The 19,757-nt window shown below is 42.3% G+C and overlaps 1 protein-coding gene across 1 annotated transcript; it reads left to right on the top strand.

Annotated features, from left to right (window-relative positions):
* The first annotated feature begins 603 nt into the window (after positions 1–603).
* Positions 604–19,580, top strand: hgfac (HGF activator). Its single transcript, NM_001140139.1, is given in 14 exon segments — positions 604–1,218; positions 1,376–1,439; positions 2,127–2,220; positions 4,260–4,333; positions 4,640–4,783; positions 5,087–5,218; positions 7,595–7,705; positions 8,001–8,175; positions 8,984–9,081; positions 16,159–16,444; positions 17,337–17,476; positions 18,105–18,245; positions 18,637–18,779; positions 19,282–19,580. Coding segments are annotated over 14 exon segments (1,830 nt in total). The 5' UTR covers positions 604–1,164; the 3' UTR covers positions 19,456–19,580.
* Positions 19,581–19,757: the final 177 nt, after the last annotated feature.

Here is a 19,757-nt window from a genome sequence, read left to right as displayed (position 1 = left end):
TGGAAGATGCTTCAGGAAGCATGGGGTGAAATCTCTTCAGATTACCTTAACAAATTGACAAATAGAATGTCAAAGGTCTGCAAGGCTGTAATTGCTGCAAATGGAGGATTATTTGACGAAAGCAAAGTTTGAAGGACACAATTATTATTTAAATTAAAAATCATTATTTATAACCTTGTCAACGTCTTGACTATATTTTCTTTTCATTTTGCAACTAATTTCATGTATGTTTTGCTGGAAAACAAGAACATTTCTAAGTGACCCCAAACATTTGAAAGGTTGTGTATATCATTAATTTCATTCAACAATAGATGTACAAATCTCAGATTGCACCTTTAATTATTCATTTAGCTTGAAATAAAAAAAATTAGAATGCAAATACTTGTTACCCAACCTGGTTCAAACATAGACCTGTAAAACCCTTATCATTTGGTTTATAAGATTTTCACATTCCAAAATTCTCCTTGGTGTGTTTTGTCTTCTCAGTCTGTTTGCCCAGTTGGTCAGAATGGTAAATTATTAACAGTGTTAGTTATCATTAAAGTGAACAATTTCATATTTGAGCCGCACATTATAACCCACTTTTTTTTTTACCGGTCTTGTAAACTGTCCGAAATCCTGTAACACTAGGTCTCATTGTGTAATTTACTATAGCATCTGCAGGGATGTCAAATATTGCAACCTTGGAAAATTAGAGGCTTGGTTATGGGACAGTGGGTATTCTTGCCACAGCATGCCGCACTTGGAATGTTTACAACTCTGGGACGCTGCATGGCGACCAAGCTCAGATCGAGAGGAGGGATCCCGCACCGTCACCCGCCCCCATCCGCCAAAAGGTTACTTTCCATTACATCAAAAGATCCGCAGGCTTCATCGTGGGCGTGTCGTGAGGGAAAACGTTCGATGTTTTGTGTAGAATAATGTCCATACCCGAAAAGTCTGTCTAATGACGAAATTGATTTACTCAATAGATTTTGAGTTTACAGAGGACAGTATCGCTCTTGCAGGATTTCTCACGTTCTCAATGACCAAAAGCAGACTGAGTTCTCTGGAGTTGACAGATAAGACGTGACAACGTTAATCTAACGGACTTCCTTCAGGAAATTTACTTCGAAAAATTTTGCTCATGATATCTAAGTCAGCGACCAAACAAACAAAAATATTATGATGCTATACTTTGTGTTACTTTTCCTACCGTATGTCCTCAGTTCACGGACGGTAAGTGAATTTAAAAACAGTTATTTCTTACAATTATTGCAGTTCTTCTAGAGCGCAACCAGTGAACCGTTTGGAGAGGCATATTTTTACGTGCGTAATTTGGAAACAAAGTAAACTGACAATGCATTACTTTAACTTTGTTTCACTTTGATAACAGCGAATGGTACTCCCTGGATATGAAACGTTACGTACGAGAAATGTGAACGACAATAGTCATAAAGGTAATTATTTCCTATTCACATTAACAACATAAAGCACCTGTTTAATTGATTTGTGCGTAATCGTCACTATCCTGTAGGCCTCTTTGTTTATGAAATGTTTAAATATTTAGTTTGTATAATAACTTTACACAATAGTACAATACAGCCCATTAACCATTTTACCAATCAAGAACTAAGAGATAATGATCTCTTTCGTCGATGCAGTAGGAATCCAGTACTATTTAGTTTGTGTTAAGGGTCCACATCTCTTTTCATACCAGAACAATGATTAGGCTGTCTAAGGGAAGGATGAAGTTATGAGATTTATGGTGCCCTTCTACTGGGCCTCTACAGTAATATAACTTAATTGGGTCCTGGCTGGAGCCACTGTCAAACTCAAAGGATTCATTGTCCCTCCGACGCCATGGGAGAACACCTGGTTGTTCATTAGCATATTCACATTAAATTACCTCTATTCTGCCACAAAGTGTTATTAGAGTTTTAGAGTTTTTTTTGAGTTTTTACTTTGAATAGGATTTTTACTTCGAACTTGATCTTGTACGGCAAACTTAATGAAAAAAGTTGAAATTATTTTGTCATTTTCTTGCAGAGAATGCAGAATTGACACCTAGAATATGTGTATAATAAAATATGATGACTTGTACTCATGATAACCATATGTATCTAACTTTGTTTCTGTGGGTCCAGTTCTTACAGTAGATAGGAAAGAATGTAAGTTCCCATTCCGTCAGGGAGGAAGCATTCACCACCACTGTATCACCATCAGTTCATCCAGACCTTGGTGAGTCCAGTGTCAGTCATCGCAGCTTATTGTTAGTCATTCTAGTATCCAGTGTTTTGGAGACACAAACAACCACTTCAACCACATACACACAGCACAACATTGCCACACGTTTCCATTACTTAAAGAGATACCTCACTCTTGTACACTCAAAGGGGTTTCCCAGTTATTGACTGGTGAGGTGACACAATCACACACGCATAAACACATAAACACACGCATAAAACACACACACACACACACACACACACACACACACACACACACACACACACACACACACACACACACACACACACACACACACACACACACACACACACACAGACCATCCATCTCAATACCTTATATTACTGTAATAAATATAATGACTTAATTATAGTCCTCATTAATCCAAGGGGAATTGCTCTACAACACAATGAGGTGACTGTATGCGATCTTCCACGAGCTAATCACTATGTGACCTAACTGGGCTATCCTAAATGGCCTCATATGTCAGCACTAGTCAGCACTGCTAATTTATTCACCATAAACTGTAATGAATATGCTATAACATGTTTATAACATGGTTACGCTGGTTTTATAACCTGAGTTAATGGTTTAATGCAGTGGTGTAAAGTGCTTAAGTAAAAATACTTTAAAGTACTACTTAAGTAGTTTTTTGGGGTATCTGTACTTTACTTTACTATTTCTATCTTTGACTACTTTTACTTTTACTTCACTACATTCCTTAAGATAATATTATACTTTTTACTCTATACATTTTCCTTGACACCCAAAAGTACTATTTACATTTTGAATGCTTAGCAGGACAAGAAAGTGGTCCAATTCATGTACTTATCAACAGAACATCCCTGGTCATCCCTACTGCCTCTTATCTGGCGGACTCACTAAACACACATGCTTTGTTTGTAAATGATGTCTGAATGTTGGAGTGTACCTTTTGCTATCCGGAAATTGGTGCTGTCTGGTTTTCTTAATATAAGGAATTTGAAATTATTTATACTTTTACTTTTTATACTTAAGTATATTTTAGTAATTACATTTACTTTTGATACTTAAGTATATTTTAAACCAAATACTTTTAGACTTTTACTCAAGTAGAATTTTACTGGGTGACTTTTACTTTTACTTGAGTCATTTTCTAATAAGGTATCTATACTTTTACTCAAAAATGACAATTGGGTATTTTTTTCACCACTGTTTTAATGGTGTATATTAATGATGTCATGTCTCACAATACAGTCTTTACTTGTTTTGATTAAACTCTTGTATTGTGAAAACGACGAGACCACAGATGTGTGTCTCATAACCACAGCTGTTGGACAGGAAGTGCTATGATATAGGTCGTCATCTGTGGAACTGCGCTGTGGCTGCAGGATAAATCCACTCAGGCTATGACAGGGCTACAGGTGTCTGCAAGTATGAACAACTAGGATGCAATTCAATATGGATGGTGTTCTTGCCCTCTTCCACTCAGTTCTCAATTAACAGCAAGAGCCTAGTGCTGGCTCATCGTTAACTGTGAGGGATTTTGAGGGTGTGTGAGGGTGTGTGTGTGTGTGTGCGTGTGCGTGTGTCCTCTTAGAACCTCAGCCACTGGAAGTCACTTTATCCCTTTTTATTTATTTTTTTTCAAACGTTTTTTAAACCCAATGTATTGGGTTTGGTGTATTGGGTTTTTGTAATGTACGAGGTTTTAGTTAGTGGGTGTGGATGGATGGGTGGATATCATTTTTGCCCAAAAAGGATTAAAGAAGTGCAACGTTGTTAGGACCTTCTCCTCAATAAATATTAAAGACAGTCATTATTAAATATGGTATCAGTTTCAAACCCACCTCCTGTACATACAGTGCTACTTACTGAGACATACAGGTTTCTGAGGAATAAGGGTCCATTTTAGTATGCTCACACTTCCTACCCAGGTGACTGCTAGTTGTCAACACGCTGTTGATTTGCTATCTGACTCCTTGATCTCAATGGCTAAGTTGAAACTGCTGTGTGTGCTTTACAGGAATGTTTTGATTTCTGAATCATAGGTGTTCTCTGACGCACAACTTTGATCGGGACTTTCTGTGGGGATACTGTGCATCTGTGAACACTCAACCTAGTGGTAAGAGGTCTTTTCTGTAGAAACTGTGGACAAGACTTCATAGTCTACTAAGTCTCTATTGTCTCTGTATCTATAAAATCTTAGATACACATTTCCTGCTATTTACAGTAGCAGTATGCATAAGCATGGACTATTTTTCAATCCGTCTGAATCTAAGTGCGTTTTCGAAATGTTCTCTTACAGCTTGAAAGCTAATCACGCCAAAATTACTACATACTATATTCTGATGTTACTGATGTACTATACTGTTTCTTACTAATGTTTTCACTAATATAGTTCCTTGTGTATTTATTTGATGTGTTTTAGTGTTCGTCCACTCATCACGCAGATTCACAGACCTGTGTCAGGTGAATCCATGTCAAAATAGCGGCATCTGCACTCTGGTCCCCCACAGACGCTCCTTTGAGTGCTCCTGTCCAGAGAACTTCACCGGGAGGCACTGTGATCAGAGTGAGTCACTCACAATCATACTTTCTATATGGACTTGTGTTTCAAAGTAGTTTCAATGAAACTGAAGCAGTTATACATTCAGCTTAGAGTCAATTGCCAATGGGGTTTTACTCTACATTTAGAGGTGTGGAGGTGGTAGAGAAACTGTCTACCCTTTTGAAAAATAGAGCATTGACCCATATCTTGCTCTTCACAGTGCCAAACACAAACGATGCCCCCTAACACCTTATTGACCTGTTCCCTTCCTCCTCCTCTCACATTTCACCCAACTACCTTTTATCCCTCTGTTCTCCCCTTTGTCAGGGAAGTGCTATGAAACCATACACCTGAGATATTATGACATCGGAGAATCCTGGGGAAGAATCTACCACCGTAATGTGGAACGGTGCACATGTGTGGACGGGGAGATCTCCTGTGAGAGAGTCCGCTATACCGGTAACGTTCATGCTTTCTTTCAACCTTTGTTGCTTTAGCCACTCCTTGCCATGTATTTTTTGTCTTGTTATCTTTTGTTAAAAATGCGAGTGGAACCTTAGACTTGATGAGGTGCTGTCTCTTGGCAGGGGAATGGGCCCCTGAGGGGCCCCTAAAACCTTTGGAGTATGAGGGCTTCTCTAGTAAATCTCCGTCTCAATACTTCCCATTCCGACATTCCTCAATCTCCCACACCTCTCAGATGATCAGGCTTTAGTCTCGGCTGTGTTGCCAAGCATCACACTGTTTTCTCAATGCCTTAATGGTTGGGGGCGGTTTGGGCGAGGCTACCAGGCCTTGAGAAAACCTCTGAACCTCCCAGCCAAAAAAACAAATCACCTCACGTTTGTTCCCATAGAGCAGGGATGGGCAGCTTTGATAGGGGTGGGGGACACAAATAAATGGAACTCATCATGAGGGGCCGCAGTGGCTCGTCTGTCTGCGTACCACCCCCCCACCTTGTGAGCAAAACATTTTAGCTGCACCCCTCATGACAGTGAAGATAAATATTTTTAGTTTTAAAGTTAATTTCCTTCAATTCTGCACATTTCGCCACGGGGCAGAGAGAAGATTTTGAAATGGTATAACTCATTTTATGCAGTTCTACTCTTTTTGCCATGGGGCGGATAGAAAAATGTAAAGTTTTAAAGCTATTCTCCTGCAATTCTCTACATTTTGCCATGGGGTGGAGGGAAATGTTTGTGGTTTTGATAACTGATGATCAATGGGCCCCATCCCGGTCGGCGGTTCGACCATGCTTACTACGAGTTTAGATAGCTGGCTGTTAGACTAACTTACCAATCTAAAACAATTTAGCTGACATGGGTTAATTGAGTGACTGCTGATGCACAATCACATTTTGAAATTGCACCTTCTGTATTCTACTATTCAAACTCTCAACAGTAAGTTGAGACCTGGACAATTGGTTTGTGGGCCTACTTTAGAGATACCAAAAGCAGGGTTGGCCGTCTATTTGATTCTACTCTCATGGTTACAAGTGTAGCCTTGCTGTAGCCTTGCTCCAGACCTTGATGAGTCCAGTATCAGCCATCTCAGCTTATTGTTAGTCACTCTAGTATCCAGTGTTTTGGAGACACAAACAACCACTTCAACCACATACACACAACACAGCATTGCCACACGTTTCCATTACTTAAAGAGATACCTCACTCTTGTACACTCAAAGGGGTTTCCCAGTTATTGACTGGTGAGGTGACACAGTCACACACGCATAAACACACGCATAAACACACACACACACACACACACACACACACACACACACACACACACACACACACACACACACACACACACACACACACACACACACACACACACACACACACACACACACACAGACCATCCATCTCAATACCTTATATTACTGTAATAAATATAATGACTTAATAATTATAGTCCTCATTAATCCAAGGGGAATTGCTCTACAACACAATGAGGTGACTGTATGCGATCTTCCACGAGCTAATCACTATGTGACCTAACTGGGCTATCCTAAATGGCCTCATATGTCAGCACTGCTAATTTATGGGCTAACTGAGTGACTGCTGATGAAATTGCACCTCATTGCATGCTATTATTCTAACGCTAAACAGTAAATTGAGACCCCGACAGTTGTTCCACGGGCCTACAAAAAGGGGGCCGCCAGTTGCCCGTCCCTGCTATAGAGGCTGTCTCTTTGAATCTACTCTCCATGGTTACAAGTGTAACCTTGCTGTAGATGAAAAGACAGATTACATGACTCAACGTGACTCAGGAGGGGAGTGTGGGACACACCCGAATCTCGCTGAAGGGTCTTTCATCTCAATGGTCGATGTTTTATGGGACTTACAAAAGAGAAAGGCATTTTGGAGAGCCCGTTTGACCGGAACCTGTTTTGTCATGGTAGGAAGGATTTTTATAAGGGAATGCAAACAAATGGGATTTTGCGCTACCATTTGCTGGCAGAACTTCCCCTTCGTCTAGTTTGGTACAGAAGGACTTGCCTTTTCCTGCCCCCACCTTGCCAGCCTGTTATGTAGGCTTTTCCCACTCGTACTGTCCCCACAAGGCCACACCAAGAACTACATGTCAAATCTGACAACTACACTGGTGTCTGTGTTAGTGAATGCATTTCTCCCACTATACTTTTGCAACCCTGAACCATAAGCACTCTAATGTAGGTAGTCTACTGCTTCATGTTTGTTTTGGTCCAAGTTAACACCCTTAGAGGCACTGATGCAAGACCAGCTCCTGTGTTTATCAGGCAGGAAATGGGTGGTTGGAACTGATCCTAGTGCTGTGGTTTGTCATAATGTAATGTGTAACTGTCCTCAGTCTGCAGTGATAACCCCTGTGAGAACGATGGCACGTGCCGCCTCATCACAGCCACCAGGGAGGAGGTGTGTGCCTGCAGGCCTGGCTACAGTGGACCCTACTGTAGCATCGGTTAGTCCAACCGCTACATGCTAACACAGTTACATTTACATTGCTAGGTTAGCCTAGTTTAGCATAGCATAGCATTAGCTTAGAATTACTAGTCTGAGCCAGAGGTCATTCACTGAGATAGAGGTAGATTTTATGATGTTTATCTTACTCTATGGTTACATGTAGACTATAAACATTTAGATATTCCAAAATAAAGCAAACCGACAGTCACGCACACACTCTCATAAACAAACACATAAACACAGGAAACTGTGATATACTTATTTTCTTATCCCTCACATCTCTTGTTGTTCAGTTCCAGAGGCAGAGTGCTATGACAACAAGGGCACAGACTACCGTGGCGTAGTGAACACCACCGTCTCTGGTGCCCGCTGTCTGCCGTGGAACTCTGACCTGTTACATGATGAACTCCACATGGGCACTGTGGAGCGCGCCACCCTCAGGGGCTTGGGGGAACACTCCTACTGCAGGTGTGTGTGGCATTACGTTGTCTTTATTTCTTTAAGTCTTTATTGACAACCAATCTGGCAACCCAGAACAGAAGTGTAAGTCTGTCTATGCTTCGTGCCACCGCTATCACAGCACTATCATTCGACTCCCCCCTGTCTGTCTGTCTGTCTGTCTGTCTGTCTGTCTGTCTGTCTGTCTGTCTGTCTGTCTGTCTGTCTGTCTGTCTGTCTGTCTGTCTGTCTGTCTGTCTGTCTGTCTGTCTGTCTGTCTGTCTGTCTGTCTGTCTGTCTGTCTGTCTGTCTGTCTGGTTTTGATGGTGATATGGTTATTCTACCAGCTACAGCCAGAGGAGGGACTTCCCCCTCTGAGGGACTTCCCCCTCTGACTCTGGTTCTTCTTGTTTTTCAGTGGTATTCAAACTTTTTCAGCAGGGACCATTTTCTGGCGACCCCACCCCAAATATAATGACGTAACCTTTAAAATCGGTATACTTATCAAAATGAAAAGAAAGCGATAAATATATTTACTCAATAACATTTTATTTTTCAAATTGTCTTTCTCCAAAACATTTGTATATTGTCCCATACAATAATCTGTACTCTGAATATTTTGTTCCTAAAAAGAAAAAATGTTTTTTGAGAGATCCCCTGCGAGAACGATGAGAACAGTTTTGTCGCGACCCCGACTTTGAATACCACTGCTCTTGAGGTTTCTTTCTTCTTGGTGATTTTTTTCCCTTGTCGCTGCGCTTATGCTTGCTCTTTTGGGGTCCAGGCCGGGTTACTGTAAAGTGTGTCATAACACCAGCATAACATGTCCACTGTCCAGAAACCCAGACGGGGACAAGATGCCGTGGTGCTACACCCTCAACGACAGAGCCATCTCCTGGGAGAACTGTGATGTACCGTCTTGTGTCATGCGTTTATGTGAGTAACATGAGTGCTATACTGGGGTGTCACGAAAGCAGAGCGCAAGCCACTTTATCAAGTGTTCTCGGGCGTGAGCCGTGTGTGGAAATTTTGAAAATAGAACCAGAGCATTATTTTAAGCTGAGCTGAGCAAGCTTCTCGCGGAGCAGCACTGCTTACGCCCAGGTTTCATTGAAAATAATGGGAGTGTTGTCACGCTTGGCAAAAGTTATGCGTCGAGTGTAACAGGGCTGGTTGAAGCTTTAGAAAAAAGTGGGTGGAAGTGGGAACATGCTCCCAAGGGGTGCCAAATTTGAGGTTTTCAAAATCTATTTTATTCATTGAGTGAGATTGATTGTCATGACAATTTGCCACTGTACTCATCTGGTCATTTTGAGAAATGCCCTTGTCATCTCACTATGAATAACCTTGTTAGAGGACTCCATTTAAAGGATTGATTGATTATACCTTTGTGGATGAAGTTTACTTTAGAAAATAGAGTTGGGTTAAAGGAACCTGATACGAATGACAGAGCTCAGCGAGTCTCTCTGATCTGCAAGGGGCTTTATCCTTGATCGAGGGTGAAATATGCATTTGTCAGTCTTCAATTTGTACTCCCTTAAAACCTTAGGGGAGAGCGGGATAAATTGAGCAAAGTTGAGACATCCTTGTTTCTAGGGAACCATACATGTATAATTTTACCAAATATTTAGGAAGAGGTCATCATTTCATGGAGTCTGAGGAGGAAGAAACCACATGAAAAAAGTGGTTAGGTAAAAAAAAAGATTTTCACTTAGTCAAATTAATGTATTGTGTTTCATGATACTTGTATCTAAACCAAAGTATCTAGATCATTTTTTTTAGATAATACTAACTTGTTCTATATATCAGTTGGGGTCTCTATAAGCTTCAATATGAGGTCCTAAACCTAGCATGAAAGTGTATCCTTGTAGCTGTGTGAGCTAATATAGCCAAAACGTTTGCCTCGGGGAATATTGTGCCAATGGCCATCAGGTAAGTTGAGCAAGTTGTTGAGACAATGGCAAGTTGAGACAAATGTAAATATTTTCTTCCCAGGAGTAATGCAAGGCATTATCGCTGGGATATGAGGTAATAACAGGGCCTGGTGTCACACCCTGACCTTAGAGTTCCTTTTTATGTCTCTATTTTGGTTTGGTCAGGGTGTGAGTTGGGGTGGGCATTCTATGTTCCCTATATATGTTTTGTATTTCTGTGTTTTGGCCTGGTATGGCTCTCAATCAGGGACAGCTGTACATCGTTGTCACTGATTGGGAGCCATACTTAGGTAGCCCTTTTTCCACCTGTCTGTGTGGGAAGTTGTTTTTGCATTGCTGTGAGAAGCCTGCGAAACTGTTCGTTCGTTGGGTTGCTTCTTGTTTTGGGTTTTGCTGGTTCACCATTTATATTAAAATATGATGATCCCAACCCACGCTGCGCCTTGGTCTCATTCCAACAACGGACGTTACAGAACTTCCCAACATCAACGGACCAAGCAGCGTGGGATAAAGGAGTCATGGACCTGGGAGGAAATCCTGGATGGGGCAGGACCGTGGACAAGGCCGGGAGAATACCGCCGCCCGCCGGAGGAGATAGAGGCAGCGAAGGCAGAACGGCGTTTCTGGGAGGATCGGCTGGCACGGCAAGAGGAGGCTGAGAGGCAGCCCCCCCCCCAAAAAAAAATGTTTTGGGGGGGCACACGGGGAGATTGGAGGAGTCAGGCGATAGACCTGAGCCAACTCCCCGTGCTTACCGGAATCAGCGTGGTACTGGTCAGGCACCGTGTTATGCTGTGAAGTGCACAGTGTCTCCAGTGCGCACTCATAGCCCGGTGCGCTATAGGCCAACCCCCCGCAAGTGCCGTGCTAGAGTGGGCATCCAGCCAGGGAGAAGTATGCCTGCTCAACACATCTGGCCACCAGTGCGTCTCCTCGGGCCAGGATATCCTGAGCCGGCTCTGCGCACTATGTCTCCAGTGCGTCGGCACAGCCCAGTGCTTCCTGTGCCCGCGCCCCGCACGTGCCACGCCAAGGTCACCATCCAGCCAGGACGGGTTGTGCAGGCTCTCAGCTCGAGACCTCCAGTGCGCCTCCACAGCCCAGGGTATCCGGTGCCTCGGTCAAGGACAAGGCCTCCTGTGTGTCTCCCCAGCCTGGTGAGTCCTGTGCCTGCGCCCAGAGCCAGGCCTCCTGCAAGTCTCTCCAGTCTGGTGAGTCCTGTGCCTGCTCCCAGAGCCAGGCCTCCTGCATGTCTCCCCAGTCTGGTGAGTCCTGTGCCTGCTCCCAGAGCCAGGCCTCCTGCATGTCTCCCCAGCCTGGTGAGTCCTGTGCCTGCTCCCAGAGCCAGGCCTCCTGCATGTCTCCCCAGCCTGGTGAGTCCTGTGCCTGCTCCCAGAGCCAGGCCTCCTGCATGTCTCCCCAGCCTGGTGAATCCTGTGCCTGCACCCAGAGCCAGGCCTACTGCAAGTCCCGCCAGTGCGGAGCCGCCAGAGTCGCCCGCCTGTCCGGCGCAGCCAGAGTCGCCCGCCTGTCCGGCGCAGCCAGAGTCGCCCGCCTGTCCGGCGCAGCCAGAGTCGCCCGCCTGTCCGGCGCAGCCAGAGTCGCCCGCCTGTCCGGTGCAGCCAGAGTCGCCCGCCTGTCCGGTGCAGCCAGAGTCACCCGCCTGTCCGGCGCAGCCAGAGTCGCCCTCTAGTCTGGGGCCTGCTGCGAGAGTCCCCGCTCTAGAGGCGCCACCAAAGTGGGGTGAGCCAGTGGTGGAGCGGGGTCTGCGTCCCGCCCCTGCGCCTTGGTCTCATTCCAACAACGGACGTTACACCTGGCCTATGTTAAAAGTGTATAAAAAAGTAATCGCTTGTTTGTTACTCTAAAGACAAACAAGCGATTGTGATTGTGTTGAATTGTGTTTGGGAAATAAAGATAGACATGGTTTTAAAAATGTAGTGGTAATATTTCATTTAGTACAGAATTGTGTAGGCGGCTTAACTTACCCTGTCCCGAAGCTCAATTTACCCCATACCTGGGGTAAGTTGTGCCAAGAGACTACATTTTTTGGAAAAGCTGTTTTCAAAACTGTAATGTTTACATGAATTCTGATCATTTCCGGGGATACACAACATCCTCAAATGTCACGTCCTGGCCAGTATAAGGGTTAATTGTTATTGTAGTTTGGTCAGGACGTGGCAGAGGGTATTTGTTTTATGTGGTTCAGGGTGGTGTTTTTCTAGAAGGGCATTTGATTTAAGTATTCCGGGGGTTTTTGGGCACTGTCTGATATTCATGTATTCTATGTTTAGTCTAGTGAGTCTGTTTCTATGTTTGATTAATTGGGGTTGGGACTCTCAATTGAAGGCAGGTGTTGTCTATTTGCCTTTGGTTGAGAGTCCCATATATTAGGGTGTGTTTGTCATTTGTGGGAGATTGTTTCTTGTTTAGCGTGAGTGAGCCTTTCAAGACTGTTCGTTGATCGTAAGTTTGTTTGTTTGTTTGTTTGTTGTTCTGGTGTTCACTTGATTATAGTTTAAATAAACGTCAAGATGAGCATATACAGTCCTGCTGCATTTTGGTCCTCCTTTACCAACGACAATCGTGACATCAAATATATGTAGGTATCTTTGTTAGAATAAATACAATATTTCCCTTGAGGGAATGATGCTGAATGTAAATATAGCTCAACTTACCTCACTTTCCTCTACTGTATTATAATGAGTTATGAAGAGTTGGACAGCTTTTTGAATCTCACCAACAGCTGCATCTCATTTAAGTGGAATAGAACCATCTCTGTTTTTATATTCCCTGAAAAATGTTATTCTCTGCTTTCACAGAACAGTGACATAACCCATGACACCTCGCCCTACGTAAAATTCAAAGCGCAGCACTTTTTAATAAACAAATGGCCCTATTAGTGATAAAAAGAAGATTCTTGGAATTGTACTACACTTAACTTTCCTGTACCACTCAGAAGAGAATGCTATCTTGACACAGGTAGCCTAATGTTTAAATAGAAAGTTAGTCAGAATAGCTAAGAAAAATGTGAAAATTGAGATAAGGAAACTGAGTATCACTCAGAAAGTGCCAAATGCTTCTGCAGTAACTCGGCCAACTTGGCTCTGTTATATCGATGTCATGATGTCGTGGTTATGCACAGAAAGCAAAAACAATGTTGTGCCAACTACTATTCCACCGCGTCATTGAATGGTAATTGTTGGGTGGCAAATGGTATGCTAATCTGAATTTCTGGCAATGTGTTATTGGGATTCCTTTCAATACTTTCTATAAAACAGCTCTATTTGTTGATTGTCTTTTCAGGGGGAAATGAGCCACTGGTAAAATCCAAAATGATAAGAGGTATACTTAGAAGCCTTGTATGTAGTGATTAACTGTATGCTGGTAGGTAGTAATTGTAAGCGCAGTAGTAGTAGTACTAGTAGTAGTAGCAGCAGCACTAGTAGTAGCAGCAGCACTAGTATTAGTAGTAATAAAAGACTACTACTAGTAGTAGTTTAGTAGTACCAGTTTATGACTAGTATTACCCTATCACATGTTGACAATGAAATCAGTGCTCTTCACAGTGAATGTGAACTAATTTGAAATGAAGCCCTTCTAAACTTAAAGGTGCACTATGCAGAAATCTCTCCCCCATTTCCTGGTTGCCAAACTTCAGATAGTTCGCCTCATTTCAGTTTATGTGACAAGTTAAGCAAGTATAGTGTAGAAAATCATTGTACCATCTAAATCGCTGTGAAATATATTTTTCCATAACCAAACATATTGTATTTTCAGCTGTTTGAAGCTGGTGTACAAAAATGAAAGTAAAAGATGGAAAAATGAAACTTAAGAACTAAAAGCATAGAAATGGGACACGTCTACCGCTTCTTAGACTTGCTTTAATGAGAATTTATATGTGAACTTAGTCACTCCAGACTTGTATGAAATATGACCTACAGTTCCTTCAGAAAGTATTCACACCCCTTGACTTTTTCAAAATGTTGTTGTTACAGTCTGAATTTAAAATTGATTAAATTTAGATTTTTTGGGGTCATTGGCCTACACACAATACCCCATAATGTCAAAGTGGAATCATGTTTTTAAAAAATGTTGCGTAAAAAATCTTGAGTTAGAATATTAATGCGAGTAGACCACTGATTGGCCAGCTCATCCTCCTCTAGACCGCTGATTGGCCAGCTCATCCTCCTCAGGGCTATCACATCTGGAGCGGCAGGTAGCCTAGTGGTTAGAGTGTTGGGCCAGTAACCGAAAAGTTGCTAGATCGAATCCCTGAGCTGACAAGCTAAAAATCTGTCCTTCTGCCCCTGAACAAGGCAGTTAACCCACAGTTCCTAGGCCGTCATTGTAAATAAGAATTTGTTTTTAACTCTCTGGGCTAGGCGGGACGAATTCGTCCCACCTACGTAACAGCCACTTGAAGCCTGTGGCGCGATTTTCAAAACCTTAAAAATCCTATTACTTCAATTTCTCAAACATATGACTATTTTACAGCTATTTAAAGACAAGACTCTCGTTAATCTAACCACACTGTCCGATTTCAAAAAGGCTTTACAACGAAAGCAAAACATTAGATTATGTCAGCAGAGTACCAAGCCAGAAATAATCAGACACCATTTTTCAAGCTAGCATATAATGTCACAAAAACCCAGAAGACAGCTAAATGCAGCACTCACCTTTGATGATCTTCATCAGATGACAACCCTAGGACATTATGTTATACAATACATGCATGTTTTATTCAATCAAGTTCATATTTATATCAAAAACCAGCTTTTTACATTAGCATGTGACGTTCAGAACTAGCATACCCCCCGCAAACTTCCGGGGAATTCGCTAAGATTTTACTAAATTACTCACGATAAACGTTCACAAAAAGCATAACAATTATTTTAAGAATTATAGATACAGACCTCCTCTATGCACTCGATATGTCCGATTTTAAAATAGCTTTTTGGTGAAAGCACATTTTGCAATATTCTAAGTACATAGCCCAGGCATCACGGGCTAGCTATTTAGACACCCGGCAAGTTTAGCACTCACCATAATCATATTTACTATTATAAAAGTTTGATTACCTTTTGTTGTCTTCGTCAGAATGCACTCCCAGGACTGCTACTTCAATAACAAATGTTGGTTTGGTCCAAAATAATCCATCGTTATATCCGAATAGCGGCGTTTTGTTCGTGCGTTCCAGACACTATCCGAAATGGTAAAGAAGGGTCGTGCGCATGGCGCAATTCGTGACAAAAAAATTATAAATATTCCATTACCGTACTTCGAAGCATGTCAACCGCTGTTTAAAATCAATTTTTATGCCATTTTTCTCGTAGAAAAGCGATAATATTCCGACCGGGAATCTCCTTTTCGGCAAACAGAGGAAAAAATCACAAAGACGGGGGCGGTCAGGTCACGCGCCTAAGCCCAGAGTCCCTAGATCGGCCACTTGAGAAAGGCGATAATGTGTTTCAGCCTGGGGCTGGGATGACAACATTCAGGTTTTTCCCGGGCTCTGAGCGCCTATGGACGACGTAGGAAGTGTCACGTTAGAGCAGAGATCCTTAGTAAAAGATAGAGATGGAAAAGAAGTTCAAGAAATGGTCAGACAGGCCACTTCCTGTAAAGGAATCTCTCAGGTTTTGACCTGCCATTTGAGTTCTGTTATACTCACAGACACCATTCAAACAGTTTTAGAAACTTTAGGGTGTTTTCTATCCATATGTAATAAGTATATGCATATTCTAGTTACTGGGTAGGAGTGGTAACCAGATTAAATCGGGTATGTTTTTTATCCAGCCATGTCAATACTGCCCCCTAGCCCTAACAGGTTAACTGACTTGCCTAGTTAAATAAAGGTAAAATAAACATCATTCTCTATGAGGAAATAGCAAGCATTTGTGAAACAGGCTGTTTGAGGTGGGGAGTGTTTTTTCTTAAAATTATGCTTTGGCCACAAATACGAGTATAGGACGAGTCAAGAATGCTATTTGGGTATGAGTTAACAGAATATGAACTTTAAAAGTGACATTTTCCCTGGACAGTTACTTTAAGTCTGCTTCCCTGTTCCCTCACACAGCTTCTTCGCGGAGAGTGGTACAGGTGCCACGGCCGCCACCTCTACCTAACGTCCTCCCTGACATCAACCAAACCAATGATGCCAAGCCAGCCAAGAAGCCTGTGTGCGGAAAGAGGCATAAGAAGAGGATATCAGTGGCCAAGGGTCGCATCCTGGGTGGCAGCTCTGCCCTGCCCGGTTCCCATCCCTGGATGGCAGCCCTCTACATAGGAGATGACAGCTTCTGCGCGGGCACCCTGGTCTCATCCTGCTGGGTGGTCTCTGCAGCACACTGCTTCTTTCGCAGGTACTGTAGAATTACAGGATATAGACATTACACTACTACTTGGAGCATCCATTTGTGTTGATTATGTCATCACCTATTTGGATTTTATGCCACTGTGAGTCAGTTCTCTGTGGAACGGGTTCTAAATGGAACCGAAACGGTTTGTCAAAGGGTTCTCCATTGACGGGATTGGAATCCTTTTAGGTTCTATTGTATTGTAAGAGTGTACTTTACCATTTGGGAAGTAGGGTGATTCTTATTTTGTCACCTGTTTGTGTTGGATGCAACTGTGATTCAATTCTACCGTGCTGCATTTCTTGAGGGACCATGTACAATAAGAACTAGATGTTAAGCTTAGTAAGAAATAAAGAATGTCTGATCATTTCAATATTTGTGTAGGCGTTTGCTTGGAATGGTTGCACTGGTACATAAGGCAGCAGAGAATATGAGGTTTGGTGTGCTAGCTTTCACGTTCAACCTTCAACCTCACATTTTCTCACAGACACTCATGGCTTTGACCTTAACATGGCCATTTTATGAACACAAACTACAGTATAATTAGACACAAACATTGAGTTTGAGTAAAAACTGAAGCGCCCTGGGAGGATTTTCCTTGAAGATTCCTCGTTACTATGGTCTTGGGTCTTTAGGTTTAAACTTTTCAGTCCAGGTGCCAGAGTAGGAGTGCTTAGGCTCAGTTTGACCTTTTTAAATCACAATGACTAAAATGACATGGACAAGGGGGACCTGATCCTAGATCAGCTACTCTGAGACACTTGATACAGACGGCCCCAGGACTTAAGGCATTAATATCATGCAAATGAAATGTAATTGTATTCAAGTGATTTCATGCAACATAATGGTCCACTACTAGTGACAGAGAATGATGAGAAGGATGTGTTTCTGTCCTCAGTCCCCTTGTGTTGAAGATTCGTGTGATTCTGGGTCAGCATAACTTCAACGTTACAACTTCGGACACCAAAACCTTTGGAGTGGAGAAGTACATCTTTCCAGACCGTTTCTCTGTCTTCAATCCAACTCTCCACGACATTGGTAAATATACTATGTCATGCTCCTTTTTACTCTCACTGATTATTTGCATACACACACACTCCCACAAAGTTTACATTATTGCACATGCTCTAACACTGACTAACACACGTCTTCCTAGACTACAACACCCCCCCACACATACAAAGAAACACACACACTCTCACACACCCCAGTCTACGTGTCTGCAATGCACGCTCTGTGCTCGCAGCTGTGCATCTTGGAACAGCTGTCTCCAATGTGAAGACGCACACAGACACACACACACACATACATTTGGGTATGACAGTGTCTGAGCATCTGTGTCCATTCAAAAGGTACTCCCTCACTTTTTTCTCTCTTTTCTGATCTTTCCCTATTTTACAAGAGCGATTTTCTGAAAGCAAAACAGACATTATTCAGTAGTGCAGCAATCGTTCTGTGTTTTTATGATTCAAGATTTTGAATAACGACTACACTACATCCTACAGCGTTCTATAACTTATTTGAATGACTTCCCCACTCTAGGTCATAATCATAGGAAATGAACAGTGGTTCTCAATGTACACGCCAAGGCTAAATAAAAATGAAATAAATAAAACTCTTCTTCACCTTTTCCTGTCTTATGATAAGAATGTTTCTATTCCAACAGTTCTGGTGAAACTGAAAAAACAAGATGGCCACTGTGTGAGAAGGACTCAATTTATACGGCCAATCTGCCTGCCGGATAAAGCCATGACCTTCCCAGACTACTACTGCTGTCAGATCACTGGCTGGGGCCACATGCATGAGAGTAAGTGTTGTGTCAAAAAGAGTCATCTGGTGTATTGCGTGTCCTTCACTGTACTGGTCAGATATGTCATTATGGTCTTGAATGTCTTCATATCACAATGTAACATCTCAAATAGACATCAATGCACCATGTCCAATCACATGTTCTTCCATATAGGTCCATGTGTCCTATTCATATCTTCACATTAATGTCTCACTGATGGAATTGTTTTCATATGACCTAATGCTTACAGTGTATACGTCTATCCAATCACCTGCGCTTCCATATACAGTAGGTCCATGTGTCCTATTCATGTCTTTACATGAATGTAATTGTTATCATGTGACCTAATGCTTACAGTGTATAAGTCTATCCAAGCCATTATGGATTTATTTGCCTTATTTTTCCAAAGAGGCGAATAAATACAGCAACCTGCAGGAGGCTGGGGTGAGGATCTTCCCGTTTGAGAGGTGTATCCAGCCTGAAGTCTACGGCAACCATGTGACATCCAACATGGTCTGTGCCGGGACCGACCGATGTGTGGATGCCTGCCAGGTAAGAGTGCATAGACCTAGGGCTCCTTTTCTGGACCAAAATTTGATTAGAATAGAAGAGCATAAATGTTTTCTTGTACATTGTACAGTCAGCCATGTGATAAGGATGTGTAATGAGTGATACAGTATAATATATAGAGGAGCCTCTGGACTGTTTCGGTTTGACTTTAGTGGGTTGCGCTCACAGAACATACATATGGAGGACGCTGCTGTATAAATTGCAAGGCTTTCAGCTGCTTTCTCTTTAATGAAAGGTTATGGTTAACGTCCCACCTTGTTTATATGTTGTGTTGTAATGACACAAATATTGAATGTAGGTAGGAGTGCATTTGGTTTGTGTAATATAAGGTTTCAAGGGGATGACTCATTGTTTGTGTGTGCATGTGTGCCTGTGTGTGTGTGTGTGTGTGTGTGTGTGTGTGTGTGTGTGTGTGTGTGTGTGTGTGTGTGTGTGTGTGTGTGTGTGTGTGTGTGTGTGTGTGTGTGTCTGCTTGTTCCCCCAGGGTGACTCAGGAGGCCCCCTGGCCTGTGTGAAGGATGACGTCAGCTTCCTGTATGGAGTCATCAGCTGGGGTGATGGCTGTGGAAAGACTGGGAAGCCTGGTGTCTACACCAAAGTTGTTAGCTATGTCAACTGGATCAACACAATTATCAAGCGCAAGCCCAAGTCTAAATGAATGGACATCAGCCTTATTGTATGGACCTTACAGCTTGTGTCCTATTGTGGAAGAATAGTGATTTTTGCACAACTGTGAAATAAAGATTATTTTGTGACTGAATAAACATTGTAAATATTGTTAAATGTGTGTGTAACAATTCATTATTTATGTCTTGTTAGTGAGCCATCCCCAAATGATAACCTTTAACTCATTTAGTCAATTGCAAGTAGCATTTCTTTAACATATTTTGATTAATATCACCTGTTGAAAAATCACCTGTTGAAAAATCACCTGTTGAAAAATCACCTGATTCACCTGTT

Source organism: Salmo salar, chromosome ssa07 (assembly GCF_905237065.1).
Source record: "Salmo salar chromosome ssa07, Ssal_v3.1, whole genome shotgun sequence".
NCBI lineage: Eukaryota > Metazoa > Chordata > Actinopteri > Salmoniformes > Salmonidae > Salmo > Salmo salar.
Note: the sequence above shows the minus strand (reverse complement) of the source record. Positions and strands in the feature narration are given on the sequence as shown.